The sequence below is a fragment of the Hypomesus nipponensis genome, chromosome 4 (genome assembly GCF_054491055.1).
Source record: "Hypomesus nipponensis isolate SF chromosome 4, ASM5449105v1, whole genome shotgun sequence".
In the NCBI taxonomy this organism is placed as follows: domain Eukaryota; kingdom Metazoa; phylum Chordata; class Actinopteri; order Osmeriformes; family Osmeridae; genus Hypomesus; species Hypomesus nipponensis.
Window position 1 is genome coordinate 15,112,310 of NC_140364.1, and position 18,083 is coordinate 15,130,392.

The window sequence follows — 18,083 nt, forward strand, 5'->3', positions numbered from 1 at the left end:
TAACGACACTCCAAGATAAATTTTGCCTTGCAGATTTTATAATGACGTAAATGGTCGCGCAAGTGCCATTAGGGAGATCAGAGTGGAGCAGTCATTACACACCACTGTCATTCAGCCACATGAAAATAACTACTCTTTCTGTGGGAGAGACGCGATTGACACGACTGCTTTGAAGCCTCCTGCAGTATTGACCCCGATCATGTTGTCATGATTTTTCTCTATTATATCTCTTATTAGTGCGTCACCCAGACAGACTTCCTTGAGGTGTTACTGTCTGAGTATCTCAGATGCCCGCTGAGCGAGACGCAGCTTTGGCGCGTTGACGCGGCCCTACTCCACGACACAAAACAGGAACCGTTACCCTGATGTGAAGCTCCTGAAGTAAACTGGCTCATCGCCACTTTCAGCTGCATCTCAGTCACTAAAGCGCATTTTATGCATATGAAGCCGACTTGCTAATATCCAGGGAGAGTAGCTTACATTTTGCTACATGAGAGGATTAATAGGGAGCCTTGAGAGCACTGCAGAGTCACTTCTGTTTTAATATCAAACAGCTTTCATTTGAAAGCGTATTCATTATTCTGCTTGTACAGTATTTAATATGCTTGGAATCAAAGGCTTTACAAGTAACTCTATTAATGATTATTATTATGCTGAGAGCATTGTCTTATAATCCTAAAGGAGAATATGTTTTATTGGATAATGTCCTCTGTTTGGGGTTTGCTAACAGATCTCCTGTGAAAGATACTAATTTCATTTTTAAAAGACCCACTGAGTCATCGAGTGCCAATTTTCAATCTAATAAATCCTATTGTTCTGTGGGTTGTGAATAATTTGGCGCAGACTTAAAAAAGGGTGGCTACAAGCACTGAGTCAAGGATGCAGCCATGTTCTCAGTAAGACTCAGCAGGTTGGTTGATTTTCAGTTTATGCGTCGTGTTTTATAATGTTGCTGTCTCGAAAATGTTTTAACCAAGTCATCGGGGAATAAAAGCAATAATATACTGTGTTCTCGAAGAGTTTTAAGACAGACATAGAAAAGCACAATATAGGCTACTGTGGTCTATCTGCAGCTCTGGGGAGGAGATTAGTAAACTAGAGAGTGAGTTGGAACATTCCAGCAGGTCGAGAAATAAACCACCGCTTGGAATCCTTCTGACAGTCAAAAGACATTTTCTGAGGCTTGCTAATTTTCTCTAACGCTGGTGTGAAATGGTAATTGGGTTCTACCTGTTTGATAATACAAAATCCCAGGCATTGATTCAAATTGTTTACAACGACATTCATTGGTCACATCTCGGGGGTGAGTTACGCTTCAATCACACCTCTATCAACTTTAAATTGGTTTTGAGAAAATAGAACTGTTCAATGATGAGATCCCTTTGGGTCCCGGGGGAGAGGAGGGAGTGCAGCTGTGTGTCGGCTGTTGAGCCACAGCGGTATCTCCACAGAATGAGCGTGAACCTTTTCACGCGACGCTAACCGCTCTTTTCGACTTCCTACTTTCAACATTATCTTTTAATGATTCCGTTTGATGAATACGGGTTTTCCCCTAAGCTTTTGTAAAGTGGCAATTGGAAGAAGATAAGAGACACTTAAGAAACGCAGACTTTCTGTCTTGTTATTTCTTACAAAGGCCTCGAGTCGACTGAACATATTTTTTGCAGACGGTTAAATTTAAAGGGATGGGGGGTAATTAAACCATGTGATCGACAGACAAACACTCTGACCACTGCGCCTCAGGGCTTCCCCTGTCGGCTACACAATTAAGAACCAGTGGACCATACGAATAGAGAATATGAGTATTTACATAAAATAGTAAAAGTCATCTTATTAGGAAGATACGAGTCTCTCCGCTGAGGGTTGATGAAGAGAGTTGTTTTCGGGAGCTAACCGTGAAATCTGTCGCTGCGTCGGGCCCGTGATCACGAGGCTCGGAATAATCAGCAACGCCGCACGCCGATGACCAACAGCGTGACAACGCAAAATGAAGTCGGACGACTTCAATTGTTCCTGTAGTTCTCATTATAGAGAACCTCTGGACCCTGAAACATGTTTTATCCGCAAGAAAGAGACGGGTCTGAAGGCGGTCTTGCGTAAAACGGTGTGCGAACCCAGCACTTTCGAGCCTTCCGTTTCCAATGTTAACTTTTGGCTGGCAGATCATATCATTCTTAAGGCTTTTGATAAATAAAGGCTGTACAAATAACGCGTCACATAGGGACATGTTGAGTGAGTGAGATGATAGCCTCGTTTCTTTCCTGAGTAATGTTGATGATAGAACAAAAACAGACGACCAGAAATATTTTAGGAATATATTTAGATTGAAATAGCTTTCAAACAAAAAAGCCGGTCAATTGTGCACTTTATTTCCTATTTTTTTCTTTCCAAAACAAATGTTTCGTCAGCTTTTATTTGAAGCCACTGAGCGGGGGAGAAGGGAGCTAAACACAAGCGACACAAAAGAAAACAAAACAGTGGTTAAAACGCTTCACAGTGTGAACAGTTATTACACAAACTGGGCTGTTGTATTTACACGAGCACACGACAGCTAAACGTACATACTAAATATACAGAGTTCATTTTCCTTCAATAGAAGAAATTAAGTCATACCAAGGACAGTTGAATATGGGCAGGCTGCTTCACATTGTCCCAATACAGAACTGATATGTTCCAAACCTCTCCTTTTCATCAAATGCAAGGGCTGTCCTTTGAGGCTATCTCAAGGGGGTGTATCTTCTTCTGAAGTGACCGTTGCTAGGTCAGATTGGACATAATTGTAGTCCAGGAGAAAGGCCTGGATGCTAATAGGCTCCTGGCACAGAATTCAAACGGTTTGAGGGGGGGAGATGAATTGCAGTGAAGTGGTTTACGATTGTTGTCAGAGGAGACGCAACGTACCATCCTGACCACCAGGAGCGCCATGTCGAGGTTGGCTCACTGCTGAAATGATATTATGAAATGGGCGCAAAATGTACCATTACCTTAACATGCAAGACTGAACCGGTTGTATGTTGTTGTAGAGTTCACAGTAATGATGTTCTGAGGAGGCAGAATCACATTTCAATGTCTTGTATATAAAAGGTGTCGTCCTAACTTATATTTATTAGCTATCCAGAATTATATGTTAGAATTTGAATGGCTATTATACTATTAGCTCCCCTGGAGTAAAACGATCAGATGTAGATGCCCTATAGTTAAACATGGTTAGTGTGGTGATGGGATAACTGCAACATCAAAGGGATTTGAATGTAACAAACTACTATGCCTGAACTACACAAACACAAACACACAAACAATCTCGCCTTTCCCCCCACCCCCACACATGCACAAACAGTTTTGTTACGTTTCAGCGGTTGTCTTAGTACCTAGGTATGTTATTAAGAACCAGGGAGTCTCTCTAACCAGGGGATCACAGGAGGGGTGACACCAGCCTGTGGCAGGTTCATGGCTGCAGGAGAGACCCTCGTGACAGGGCCTAAGCAGTGTGGTGTCATGGAGCTAAATCTGAGTCTGAAAATGTGAGAAAGCATTTTGAGCTTTTAGTTGGCAAGGTAACAGTGTGCTTAAGATCCCTACGGTCAGTGTCGATGTTGCCTCTGAGAGCTCACATGATCTCAGTTTGAAGACCTCTGCAGGCTGACCAGGTTTCACCATCAGGGACACATTTCACCCAAACAATCATTTGATGAAAATACATACAGCATATTTCACCATCCAATTAACTGTCAAAATAATTACAACATTGCCATACCCCTTAATGTGACAAAACAATTTACTTCACACAACAGTCTGTACAGAAGATTGGAAATGTCATCAAGAGAAGCAAGTTTTCAAATAGAAAATTAGCGCTTGTTTTCCCACCTGCATGATTGTCCTGCTGTTTGTTTGAGACAAAAAAAAGACAAGACAAAATGGGCCCTCTGGTAAAGTAATAACCATGCTAACGCATCAAATGAACATTTTGTCAAAGCCTTCTTTACACATTCCCGCCGAAGTTGTTTTTATTTTATATAATTTAATAGAATAATCAAATGTTACTTTAATCGATTCAGATTCCAAAATATATAGTGCAAAATACTGTGAAGTAGCATGATTCTTTCTGTGTATAGATGACCAGGTAACACCTAACCTCTGTATAGATGACCAGGGGTGCGTTTCCCGATAATGATGGATCGTAGCAATGAACGAAACCATCGATATTTCTCACGTGCGTTTCCCAAACATGCTCGTAAAGAGTAGGGTAATCTATGCGCTTTAAAGAGCTACGAATTTTCAACGGACACTTTAGCTACGATGTCTTTGGGAACGACCCGTAAAACTAAGATTCGTCCTACCATGGATTCTACGATCGACTTAGGCTTATGACGCTTTCGGGAAACGCACCCCAGGTAACACCTAACCTCTGTGACCATGAAATACTGTGAGAGGACATTGGTGGCAACAACAATGTAGGATACACGTAAAGACTGAACCTGCCCATTTGTATCCAACTACAGCATTTCTACAGAATGTAGTGACACAAGAGTTCATGAACAGTGTTACACATCATCTATATACTCATACATATCACAGTTATAGCAGAAAAACATTCTGAAATCTTTGAACGGCCCCACGATGTCACCTTGCAGAGTCCACCCTCTCCCGTCCAGTAAACAGTGGAACATATGAAATTCATCTTTCTTTAAAAAAATATACAGCTTGGAATTTAAGGGGCAGAAAATGAGTAAAATATTCCGAGTGGAATCACAAAGCTTAGAATCTAAGTAAACAGCTTCTTTATTTAGACACGTCTGTGTGTCATAGCTGGGAGCCGCTGAGGTGTAGTACCTAACCCATCTGCTTAGCAGCACATGATAATGGAACCTTTATCTTTTGAGCTGCCTGTTTTTATTTTTTTCTAACGCCTCGTGACAGAAAGACGAGGACAAGCAGAGCAGCTACACAAGCTTGCAGGATACACACATACTTGGGACACACACAAACACACACAAGTGTGGGCGGGGCCTGTGGCTTTCACCAGACAGACAGCAGGTATTTTTTACAAGAATAAAAACTTCAGTTTGAAAACACATAAGTCTTCCAACTTCCTGCGAAAACCTTTCCAGCAAAACTAGGGAAAGCAGGTAGACGAGTCCAGAGCTGATGCACTGAGGGTCCTGTGTGTGTGTGTGTGTGTGTGTGTGCATTGGCATGTGTGTGTGTGTATCTGTCTCCATAAGCGATCACCTGTGTGCTTGAATCAGTTGAGACTGAAGACGTCTCTCGTGCCGGTAGCCAACACATCCTTTGGCATAGGTGAGAGGAAAACCCCCACTCTTCATCATTCTGACCATCGTCATCTTTACAGGCATCCTGGAGGGTGGGCGGGGCCCCAGGTGTATAGCAGCATCAGGATTGGTCACATCCCTAAGGTGGCGTCCGAGTCACCTGTCCTCTCTAGTGTTCCTCAGCAGCCGTGTGACAAACTGGGACAGCCAGACACCACCTTTCTGTCCCAGAGACCTCCTCCTCCACCTCCTCCTCCACCTCCCCCCTCCCTGTCAGGGTCTGAACCCAGCAGGTGGTGTTCTGAGGTTCTGGGGATTGATCTTTACCTCAGAGGGTCCCTTCACAAGCCCTCCTCAGCAAACTCCTGACCTCTCCCTCCTCCCCCTGACCTCTCTCCCCTGACCTCTCCCTCCTGCCCCCTGACCTCCGACGACTCAGTCCTGCTCTCTGCTGGCTGTCAGGCGTACGTCTCTCCTGTCTTCAGAGCCACCAGCTCAGACTCTTCGCTGTGGCGTCCGTTCAGCTGTTCGGTGTTGCAGTCGTGGTGGAACATGAAGGCAGGCACCTCGGTGATGGAGGTAGCGGTGTAGGAGGTGGAGCGCATGGAGCAATGCTCCCTTCTCCGCTGGCCCCACTGGGCCTTGTACTGCACCCACTGCCTCTTCAGGGCAGCCTGGACCTGACACACACACACAAGCACACACATAGACACACACACACACACACACACACAGGGCATTAAAGACATACTTGGACTGACTGGATGCACCAGGGAGTCCTGTTCAATATCACTCCACTGATTAGACTCAGAGTTGAGGAGCGTTTGGGCGAGCGTACAGAAGTATTTAAACCAGATCGCTCCGTTCTGAAGCTCCACAAAGGTTTGGAAGAGGAAGCGGGCGCGTTATCTTGCGTGATGAAGTGATACCCTCTGAATGAGCGTCTAAAAATGGAAACGAAAGCCGAGTTTGACACAGTTTCTCTTCACAAGAACTGGCTGGGAAGTGGGAACTTTAAATTTCCTCAACAACGCGACCCTAACAACGGAGCCAAAACACAGACACACAAAAACCCCGATGACCTGAGCAGCTGATTAGCAGAGAGTTTCTGAAACAAGAGAAAACAAGTGCAGTTGGACCGGGAACCTCACGCAATGTCACAAATACAGAATGTTCTCCTCACGCAATGTCACGAATACAGAATGTTCTCCTCACGCAATGTCACGAATACAGAATGTTCTCCTCACGCAATGTCACGAATACAGAATGTTCTCCTCACGCAATGTCACAAATACAGAATGTTCTCCTCCCCAACCCCACATTGACTTCTCCCGACAAAAGAAGCTTTGAGCACAGTGGACAGGTCTGGAGTTAGGACCCAGTGTCATTCACTGTTATGAACTTGGATCCCATAAACCCATGTCTCACAGCTAGTCATTATGTAGTTCAGCCAAACAAACATTCTCCCTCCCTCCAAGCCATCAGCGTGTGTCAATGCTCCTTTTGTCTTCTAGAAAGCGGATCTCTTTTCTCCGGACATGTCCAATTTGTTTACAGGACTAAAATGACGCTGATGAGATCTGGCTGCTCATGCATGATCTAATAATTGACCCACTTTTCAGCCCTCTGCGAGCCCAAAAAAGAGAAGTCCTATGTTTAAAACATGAATAAACGGAGAACTCTGATAAAGGCTTGGTTCATTTGCAGTGTTTGTGTTTGCCTGTGCCAGATACCACCTGCTGTGTATTCAAATGCTGTTCTCCTTTTTCGCTGGGCCTCTTATCCGTGTTGTTTTTTACTTCCCATGCAGAGACAGGCCCCCCTCCCCTCCCCCTCCCCCAATCTGGTTGCAGACGCTTCAGGCCAGCTGTACCTGTCATTAGCACACCCACCCTGACCTGCTCACATGGTGAATAACATCTCGTAACACGGTCGTGAGCTGGCGAAGCTTTGAAGTTTCTGAGCATGGAAGCACCCGAACATGAACCAGTCTCCGGAGGGTTTTGGCCCCAGCACAATTACGGCAGTTTAAAATAAAAAATTTCAAAAAAAAAAAAAAATCTATTTTAAAAAAAAATATATATATATACTTTTTTTTTTTGCGTTGTATGTGGTTTGCAGCAATCAAGCCCTTTCTCTTTCTCAACAGCAGGAGACCTGGTGGGAGGGAATGGAATAGATTGAGGTTCTCCTTGTCTGACCCTGTGGTACAGCTGGCTTCTGATCCAGCTGACCAGCTCTCACTCTACTGTCATCACAACAAGCCCCCCCCCGGTCTCCCTGCCCCCACCACCCTGCCCCCCTGCCCCCCTGCCCCTGGTCTCACAGTGAGCCCGGGTTGCTGGCCTTTACTAAAGGTCAAGGGCTCTGTTGACGTTCCTGCATTTGACTACTGAGGAGCTGTTATCAGGGATGTAAAACTGTGAAGAAACATTCAAGTAGAAGTTGACTGAAGTGGAAAACAGTCGGAGGAATACGCTCTCACCTCTCCGTTGAAGAAGCAGAATATAGTGGCCACCAGTAAACCCTGGAAACAACAGAGGAACACTTCAGTGCGTGTGACAGCTCACATCATGTGATCACACCTCACATCATGTGATCACACCTCACCTCATGTGATCACACCTCACATCATGTGATCACACCTCACATCATGTGATCACACCTCACATCATGTGATCACACCTCACCTCATGTGACGACACCTCAACTAACAACAATAACCATTATCACAGACTTTTTAAGACTTAGTGTAAGGCAAAAACAATTGTGTACCATTTAATAATAAATGATATACAATAATATGCAGTACTGTGCAGAAGTGTTAGGTATTTATTTTGAAGGGACAAAGCACACCAATCAACAGCAAAACTGTAAGTGAGCCGGAGTTAGCCAGAGAGGCTAATTTTCTACTGTCCCCAGTCAGATGTTTAAAGGTAATATATATATATATTGTTGTTATATATTATATATTTATCTTTTTGCCTTTGTATTTGTGTGTGGCAGTATACTCTTTTGTAAAGCTCTCTCTTGGAAGTCGCTTTGGATAAAAGCGTCTGCTAAATGAATAAATGTAAATGAATACATTTTGCACATATATAAATCCTTCTGTGTGACTGTAAGGCCAGAGGCTCTCTGGTACCTGGTAGTGCATCAGTATGTGCATGATGTAATCATACACTTCCCCCGCAAGCTGGTTCTCTGGCCTCCAGGGGAAGATGACAAACTGGATCCCCAGTAGAGGCACCAGGATCAGGGTGGCCCTCACTGCCTTCATGTACATGTTGGTCTCTGCACGGTGCGTGTCCCGGAGTTTGGTCACCAGCACCCTCACGATGTTCAGCAGGAAGAACAGGTTCACCTGCCACACACACACACAGAGAAACACACACACACACACACAGAGAAACACACACACGCACACACACAGAGAAACACACACACACACACACACACACACACAGAGAAACACACACACAGAGAAACACACACACACAGAGAAACACACACACGCACACACACAGAGAAACACACACACACACACAGAGAAACACACACACACACACAGAGAAACACACACACGCACACACACAGAGAAACACACACACACACACACACAGGAAGTCAGATCAGGCTAGATATGATTAAAGTAGAGAGGAGAGGGCTGTGATATAGAAAGACTGGCTCACCAGTAGAGCAGCCATGATGGGCCCATGAACCACATAGAGTAGATGAGTCTCCACACTCATCCAACAGCTGCAGGAGAGAAACACACCACGTCACACTGCTGACTGCTGTCTAACACACACACACACACACACTCACAGACACACACACACTCTCACACACACTCACAGACACACTCACACACACTTACTTGTCATCAAAGTACTTCTTCCGTGCCACAGCGTGGATGGAGGCCGGCACCAAGGGAAAACCTAGAACCAGAGAGAACAGAGAGAGAGAATTAGGAGAACGAGGTTTCCTCTTCACACCCAGATCAGGTTCTATGTCCTTCTAGTTCTCATCATGCTGTCAACTCGACTCAGCCCAGCCCAGCAGGTACCAGAGACTCACCCCAGCCCAGCAGATACCAGAGACTCACCCCAGCCCAGCAGATACCAGAGACTCACCCCAGCCCAGCAGGTAGTACCAGTGCAGGTGTTGCTCCTCTGCGAACACAGCCACCACGATGAGAGTGTGCAGGTAGATTCCCTCACACAGCATCCACAGATAGTTACAGCCCAGCATGTACATGTGGAAGAAATGCAACACCTTGCAGCTCACCTGGAGAATAACACAAAGACTTAGATGATGCTTTCATGCTAGGTGACACACAGTGCATGGGGTATTTGAACCGTCAATCTCTAGATCGGCAAATGCTCTAACCCAGGGGCTGACTTTTTTTTCAAATATCGTTGGGACAGATTTGTTTAATAACCGAGGACAGGGCTGTTAATTCATTTTCTTGGTGAAAAGTGAGGGGGACAGATTAGCTGTTTTCCCAAAAGTGGGAACATGTATTGTTAAAGCTAAATCCCTGCTCTAACCACTAAGCTGTTACCCCATGAAATAAGATGAGCAGAGGGTCATGCCTAACACCCTCTCTTCCTGTTGCCAAGGTTACTTTTGACAAATATTCATTCAAAATTGTATTTAGACAAAACCCTGACGTCATTTGTTAATGGAGAAGGTGAAAACAAAAACAGCGTTTGATCCAAATGCGTCACTGGATGCGATTTAATAAATGTGTGATATTAGCTTGATTTGGAAAACACAATAGTCAGCACTGCATGAGTCTCCAGTCCCTGACTCAAAATCATTAGCAGGTATTATTCTTGTCTGAGAAAAAGATATTAATCCATACACACCCCACTGGGAAAACAAACAACCTCAAGCCAGATATGCTAAAAGCCATTAGAGTAAACATCTTTGTTTTTGTATTTTATCTTTCTCAAGAAAAATAACATCCTTTTTTTTTCTCTTCTTGTTGACGTTGTCATTTCCAAAAACATAATTCACTCTTACGTAGCTTACTTGAATGTCTTCAAGGGCTCAAACATCAAACGGTACACACAAATGTGATATTTTATTAGAAACTTATTGTCGTGCTTTCTCTTGTCTTTCAAACTCCGTAAAATGTGTGCAGATCTAATGTAAGGATTGTGTTAGCCAATGGGTTTGAACTAATCCCATATCCCTGCAGTATAAATGCTGGACATGAAAAAACACTGGAGCCTTGGGCGCGTGTCCATGTCGTTTTTCTGTCAGAAAAGTTCTGTCGGGGCGCTGCCATGCGCGTCATCCTCTCTTGACCGCTAGCTGGTTTAAAACAATATTCAAATTCAGTATATACACGGCTAACTTAAGCTATTAGCGAATCATTAACGGACGTTTTCAACTCTGAGACTGCTCACTGGCTGGCAAGCTCAAACGGAGCGACAGAGACGACTTCTGCGCCTTTCTGAAAAGTTACACTGATTAACTACCGGCTGCACCAGTAAGTCGGAGCGCTCCAAAAATAGACTCTGGGAGAAGGGCTTTTTCTCTAGATGGACGCATGGAACAACTGATAAAAGACGCTGGCGTTCAGAAAAAGACACCGTTTGAGTCGATGTCGGACACCCAGCCTAAAAGCCTCAATCTCACCTATTCCCTCCACTCTGACTGGACCATGGCTCTTCTGCTCCATGTTTTCTGCAAGCAGGGGCGTTTCTACACGGGGGCCTACAGGGGCCAGTGCCCCCCCCCCCCCCCCCCCGTGGCCCCCCTGAGCTGACTGAAAAAAAAGAAACGTTTTTTGTTGTTGGTTTTTTTTACACGTTTTTCTTCTTCCAGTAGTCATCATAAACCGAGGAAGGGACATTGCAGCCTTTTTTGCCCCAGTAAACGAAGAAGTTAGAGAAACATATCAAGGTATTGAGAGAGTTGAGGAGCTGGAATAGGGAGAGCCAGAGCATTTTGTATGATTTTAATGTAAAGCAAATTTAAGTACTTAATGTTTAAATATCATTCGTTTCCTTTTTTAATGTGACCCTCTGATTAAACACTGCCCCCCCCCTTGGCCCCCCCAGTAAAATTAGTTTAGAACCGCCACTGTCTGCAAGACATGTTTGCTCATTCAAACCTTCATTTATTTTACTTCCTTGTTTTTTTTCGAATAAAACAAATGCACCCTTCAGTACATCCATTGAAACTGAGACTGTACTGGAAGGCACCCAACGTGGGCCATTCTGGTTCTGCATCTCACGGTCCTCCCATCTCCCGGGCCCTGACACTAGGGACCGCCTCAGCCAGGATCTGGCCCACCATGGCTCTAGGTTCTCACTGGGAACAGAAAGAGTTCTTGTTCTACATTAAGCCTATTCTCCCAGCAGACTGAATCACTCCTAAATCATCCTCACAGAAGCGTTTCAACATGTTCTCCAAAAGACACGAGCAAAACTCAATCACCGTGTCCAAGCCCTGGTCGTAATGACCTTGCTTGCAGCAACCACTGATGCAACTACCAACATGCAACACTTCATGTGTCTATCTTAGCGTCTAGGACTGCATTAAATACCCTTTTTTGGTCTGCTAAATTGCTGCACTAGTCCACACTTGACCGGTGTGGACCTCGTTCTAATAATACTGTAACTGTTAGCTGCTCCTGGCATTCTCTGATTCCTGCTCTCCTCTCTCTGTCTCCCCTCCACACCTCCCCTGTGGTGTGGGGGGTTTGAGCTGTCAGGACCTGCCTGGTCGATGGTCGGCCAACGTTGGACGTGGTCGTCAGTGGACATTGATCTGTGACAGTCTGCCATCGCTGGATCTTGTTGCCAAGTGGACACCAGTCTCTGACGGACAACAGCGAGTTCCCGGTCCCTTTCCTCATCCCCCTGCCTGTGATACTGCGCTGATCACAGTCCCCAGCCCTGTGGCTACCTCTGCTTAAACTGACATTTATCAACTCTGAGCCAAGTTGAACACTGGATTTTGGTGTTTCAACACCCATTGACACTTCCCTGCTGTATGACTATGTTTAGCCTGTGTTCTGCACCTCTCTTTCACCAACCGTCTCTGGAGGAGGGGATCTCTCACTGAATTGGTTTCTTAAATTTTTTCTCCTCTAGTGAGTTTTTCTGCGAGTTTTTCCTTGTCTTCCTTGAGGGTTTAGGTTGGTTGAGGGGCAGTTTTATCAGCGATGTGAAGCCCTCTGTGACATTGCTTGTAAAAAGGGCAATACAAATACATTTTGATTTTGATTTGATGTGTCAAAGACCACACAGAAACCAAAACAGTTCTGCCTTTCTACAACACCGTCCTCACAAACCAACTTTAGACAGATTGGGGTGGATTCAATTCCACTGGGACACCGTGCTGGAACTCAGTCTTTGTAGCGGTTGTGTGAGCCGTCAGTCACCCCAGAGTTTTTGGACACGTCAAGTGGGGAGATCTGAGTAAACACTGTGCTCGGGCACGAGCCAGATGGATTAGTGCTCGGGCCGGTTCCCCACGCGGGAACGTGAAGGTACGGAGACAGGAGCACAGCGCTGGAGCTGGAAATCAAACCCAGACATCCAGAGCCTCTCTCTGTCTGGCAGAGAAAAACAACTTGAAACAGACGATGTGTCTGCAACAGAGCTCCTGATAATGGGGTCTTACGTTCCTAGCTCCCACTCTGCTTTAACAGACGCAGCCTGTGCCGTGAGCTCTGACCATTAGCAGTTTGTTCTAGACAAGAAAACAAAGGCCTCTGCTTTGGAACGCGATTTCTCTTTCTTGGAAAGGGTTCTTTCTTGCGTTCTGAATTATTTTTTGACAAATACAGCCGCAGCACGTCATGACCTCATCTGTGAATCGAGGTGGATACCTGCTTTAGTAATTTTTGCAGGATGGAATTTCCTGCCACTCTTCCCTGTGTCTCTCTGGATAAATAAGAAACAAGATTATTTGGGGGTTTTTGTCTTTAGAGGTTGAAAAAGACATTTGCTCAGTGACAAAGTCTGTAGTTAGGACCATGTAGCAGGTAAAACTCCCTCAGTCGTTTTCAGACCATTTCCTTTTGTAGGTAGATGTAATAAAAGGCCTCTTAAAAGCAACACTTCAGACACAGTAGGAATGATCCCTGATAGCACAACATTCCTCCCAGATAGATTTATCACCTTAACAGTCCTCCAGACACAAAGAATTCACGTCTGAAATTCACCTTCCAAGGCCTGACTGGCGGAGGTTCAAAGCCCTGACAGGATGATGTGTGAGCGCTTGGACAGACAGCTCTGGGCTGAGTCACAACACCGTTACAGACTGGTGAAGAGGCTCTTCTGGCACTACGGCAGTGACTGAGACCCCCACAGCATGTACTCGCACTGCTTCTTCAAAGTGTACGCTATCACATGCTTTTCTTCCGGTGAGCAGGTTATCAAATAATTAGTTTGAACCTGAACGTTTTTATATCTTTATATAAATATATTTTTATTCTATTAAAAAAATATATATTTTACAAATTAAGATATGTAACCCAGTGTGAAAATACATCCTGTATCGTTCAATGGCACGTATTTTAGAAGAAAAAAAACTATTCCGTGAGGTTTTAATAGACCTGATTATTTTAATAGACCTGAGTCCTGGAGACTGACTGCTGTAGATGTGACTTACAGGGTTCCTTTGCACCACGTCGGGGTTGTTGACCACAGCGGTCAGGGAGATGAGCGTGAGGGCTGAGTTCAGCACGTAGGAACAGAAGAGGTTCTTGTGTAACGTGATACGCTGGCAGCTAAGACTCCTGGTAGAGAACAAGCAACAAAAACAATATTCGTTAATCAGAGATGAAAATCATGTACTGTAAGCACGAGCATCAACAACGTGACTTTAAAATGTTGAAACTATCTGTAGCAGTAGTGGGTGACATTACATAAGTTACTGAAGTGAATGGAAAACCTATGGAGACTATGACCCGTATATGGTCGAAGATCAATTTCCAAATGTACGAAATGTGATATTTGCGAGAAATGAATGTTAAACTCATTTTAAATGAGGAATGCAACAAATATGTCAAATAATGAATAATCAAGATGAAAAATACTGCATTTAGCAAACATCAACATATTTCATTCCATAAACAAGACTTGGCAGTCGTTGATGAAGTAAATGGGACCATAAATAACCATCGGAAAGAAGTCTCTGGCGTCAGATGCCCTGATGAGATATTCAGATGTTCAGTGTTCTGTCTCATGGATTAAACCTGTAGGTGTCCACTTGTATCATGTGGACATGTTGTGTACTTGCAAAAACACACAGTTTGTTAAACACAAAACTGTTTTTTAAACATCATCAGGATTGATATATTATTGATGTCTAAGATAAAGATGAAATATATGAATAAACATGACATGAAGATTAGCTAAGAGCTCGTCTAACTGTTTCTGGTGAGCTTACTAAAGATTCGGCAGAGTGGATCCAGTCTCAGTGAGTGCATGGTGAGTCATGAAATCATCTGTGAAAACCGTTTCAGAAAATCAAAAAGGCCACATCATCTACATAACGATGAGTTTGTGAAATTAAAATCATTTCCTTTTCTGGCCTGGTTAGCGAACTAATGCTTTACATTTCATGGCAACCACACTCTACTAAAACAAGCAATTAAGGACAGCTTGAACAGTGTTTACTAGAGTAATTGAGAGAAAATAACTTGCCAAATCTGTTTTCTGTCTGAACACTTTCGGTAATTCTTTTCTCATCATTAGGAAACTAATGTGGCAATCTTCCCTCTAAATCTTTTGATTATAGCTTGTTAAATGACAACTTAGCAAGGGTGTTGGAATGGAATCCCAGCTCGCACATGGTAATTTGAGAGCACTTATGCACTTGTCCTACTGTATGCAGAGACAGATAAAACAGACTAAACCATAGAAGGTTCTCTTTGTATTTACCATTAGAACATTTGGACGTTCTCAAAACATCACATGGAATTCAGTAGACATTCTGACTTAGGAAATGCTACCGTCATAAAAACACAGGATTTAATCATACCGAATCACTCACATCCACAACACTGCACTGTTTCATGGTACACATTTTGACAATGCTAAGCTTTTCAGATAAAACTTTTTTAGCTCAAATTTTATTTTTATTTTTACAGCTAGCCAGAGTATTTTTTATAAGGGAATTCTGGCAGTGTTGAAGTGAGCCCATAAATAAGGATAGTGCAGCTGTACCCTGTCAAATACCATTGTGAACTTCACATCTGGAACCTGTAAAACCACATTAAGACTTTGAATTTTTAAGAGACCTGACTATAAATACAGAATATTCTCAAATCCTTGATTTGACCATTAAAAAACTGTCATTGAGATCCTGACTAGTCTGTAGTAGTTGCTGTGTTATATTTTTTATACTATTAAACGCTTAAATATATAATCCTGCCACAAAAACAACTTAAAGTTGGAAATGATTAAGTAGCTACTGAGATGTGCACGCTTGCATGTGCAGTGGCTGCCCTGGCTGTATTTAGTAGGAACATTCGCAGGACATTTGCAGAACATTTCCATTTTTCCCCAGCCCCAGTCTTCGTTTGGAGACGGGCTGGGAAAAATGGAAATGTCCTGCGAATGTACCTGCTAAATACAAAGCAGCTGCTTTGGAGAACAGTTGACCCGACCATTGCTGGATCCACAGGATTCTTAAACACATTAAAATATCCCAATTGCAGCTCAGATTACTTTGCCAAACATAAACTTTATGCACATAATGGTGCATAAAAAGTTATATAGTTTCGTGTGTATCTTGTTTTGGACCAATATGGACTCAATCGAAATCTTGCTGGTATGTAGTCACTGTGGATTAAACTCACATACAAGAAGGTTTGATATCCATGATATGATGTAATATCTCTTTAAAACATGGTCATATTGTCATCCTCCAGGTCAGGCCTGGCTCTCACACGCCTCTTCTAACTCCTGTGAAGCTGAACATTAACTCCCGATTCACCTCGTCGCTCCGTTTCCAATTAGCTGCCCTGTTTTCAGAGTGCACGTTAAAGATCCGATGACTCAAAGGTCCTGACTTCACACAGTACCCTGTGAAATGACTCTGCCCTGAAAGTGGTTATGTGGCAAACTACGTTAGCATGAAATTGAGGAGACCAAAACCACCAGGAAGTGACATTACTGCATCTAGACATGGCAGATCCCACGGCACAGGAAACACTAGAACCACTGCAGCACGCCAAACAGCTAGTGCGCCAAACAGCTAGCACGCCAAACAGCTAGCACACCACACAGCTAGCACGCCACACAGCTCGCACGCCACTTCCAGAGCCTCGTACGGCACTGTACTGCACATATGTCCATTAGCTGTATATAAACAATGTAGACCGTTGTGTTTGAGACACATTCAGACACAACACATCAAGTTCCCATTGTCAGAAGCGCTCCAGACAATTTTCAAATGATTGACCAAATTATGAAATCACTCGACGTCTGATTGAAAGACAGAACCTGAGCATGAACATGGCAATCACAATCATCATCATCCATCCTCCTCGTCATCATCCATCCTCCTCATTCTCTCCAGCATCGGTACCAGTTTGTGAAGACAACAGGAATACAGACTCTGGCTCAAGGTAGCAAAGGAGTAATACCTGAAGTAGAAGAATATGAGCAGAGAGATGAGCAGAGAGGCGATGGACAAGGCGTGACCCACGATGGCCATGTAGTACAGAATATACGCCATCTGAGAGGAAACAGAGAACCACGTGAACTTCAGGAGGGTTCTCACACACGCCGTCATCAGCCCTCACTGGCATGGCACATTTTCAGAAGACAGAGTTTGTAGTTTCTAATCCTTTTGGTGTTTTCAGACTTGTAGCAACTCATGAACCAGGGGCGTACGTTTCATTTGACACAAAACGACTAATCTGTCCCCCCCCCCCCCCCACCCCATACACACTTAAAAAAAAAAGAAAATGATGTTTAACAGTCATGAGATCATGAGATTCATGAGATCCTCAGTTGTCCAAACCTGTCCCACCCACATTTGAAAACCTAATCCCCTGTCATACGCACACACAGTGCCAGCTGGCTTCGACATCTCCTCACCTTCAGCTTGTATTTGGTTCCTGAGTTACAGAGGGTGTAGTTTGACCAGGTCCTATTGGTCTCAGGGTGCCGGAACCACTGACCATTCTCTCCGCAAAACTTGGTCACCTTTTCTGACGTACAGAAAGAAACGGGCGATCCCGGGGAAGACACACGTTAAGAGAGGCGCTCGAACATCCAAACGATCTTGCCAAGCTCCCTACGGCTCCTCCATTTGAAGAGATGAATAATTCAATTTCACGTATGAATATTTAGAACCTGAATCCTCTTTTAATGTAGTCTAATGTTGGAGCTAAGTGATGAATTTCTCATGAGGAGTTAACAAGCCTTCAGAGAGCCTGCCCAACGTTCGTAGGATGAGGCGGGGTAGAGGGGTGGGGTGGGGAGGGGGGGCATTCTTTCTCCTTACCTGTGGGGTCAAAGTCTCTGAAGTAGTTGGGGCAGTGTTGAGAAGTGAAGGTACCAGAAGGGGTGTCGTCCCAGCACAGCCAGCCGTCCCAGGTCCTGTTACAGTACACACCTGCCCCACCAACACACCAAACACACCCAGTTTAAGACCTGGTGACGGTACAACAGTCCACTAAAACACACCTTGACATTCAGATGGTCCTGTGTTGAGATACTGTCTGGTTCCCAGATAGAAAAAACTGAACAAATCTCATTTAAATGAAATGAGAACGAATTCAATAAGAGATGAATACATTCCCATTACATGATATGATATGTTTCTGCACAA

At 44.1% G+C, this 18,083-nt stretch overlaps 1 protein-coding gene across 1 annotated transcript in view; it reads right to left on the bottom strand.

Moving 5' to 3' along the window:
- Positions 1-5,694: 5,694 nt before the first annotated feature.
- The window catches only part of calcr (calcitonin receptor), a 37,145-nt gene continuing 24,756 nt past the window's right edge, over positions 5,695-18,083 (bottom strand). Inside the window, exons 7-16 of the mRNA XM_084696950.1 lie at positions 17,757-17,867; positions 17,348-17,460; positions 16,891-16,982; positions 13,908-14,034; positions 9,404-9,557; positions 9,148-9,208; positions 8,960-9,026; positions 8,413-8,631; positions 7,756-7,797; positions 5,695-5,950 (exon numbers count right to left, since the gene is read on the bottom strand). Of these exons, the coding sequence (XP_084553076.1) occupies positions 5,729-5,950; positions 7,756-7,797; positions 8,413-8,631; positions 8,960-9,026; positions 9,148-9,208; positions 9,404-9,557; positions 13,908-14,034; positions 16,891-16,982; positions 17,348-17,460; positions 17,757-17,867 (1,208 nt within the window). The 3' untranslated portion in view covers positions 5,695-5,728. The remainder of the gene's footprint in view (positions 5,951-7,755; positions 7,798-8,412; positions 8,632-8,959; positions 9,027-9,147; positions 9,209-9,403; positions 9,558-13,907; positions 14,035-16,890; positions 16,983-17,347; positions 17,461-17,756; positions 17,868-18,083) is intronic.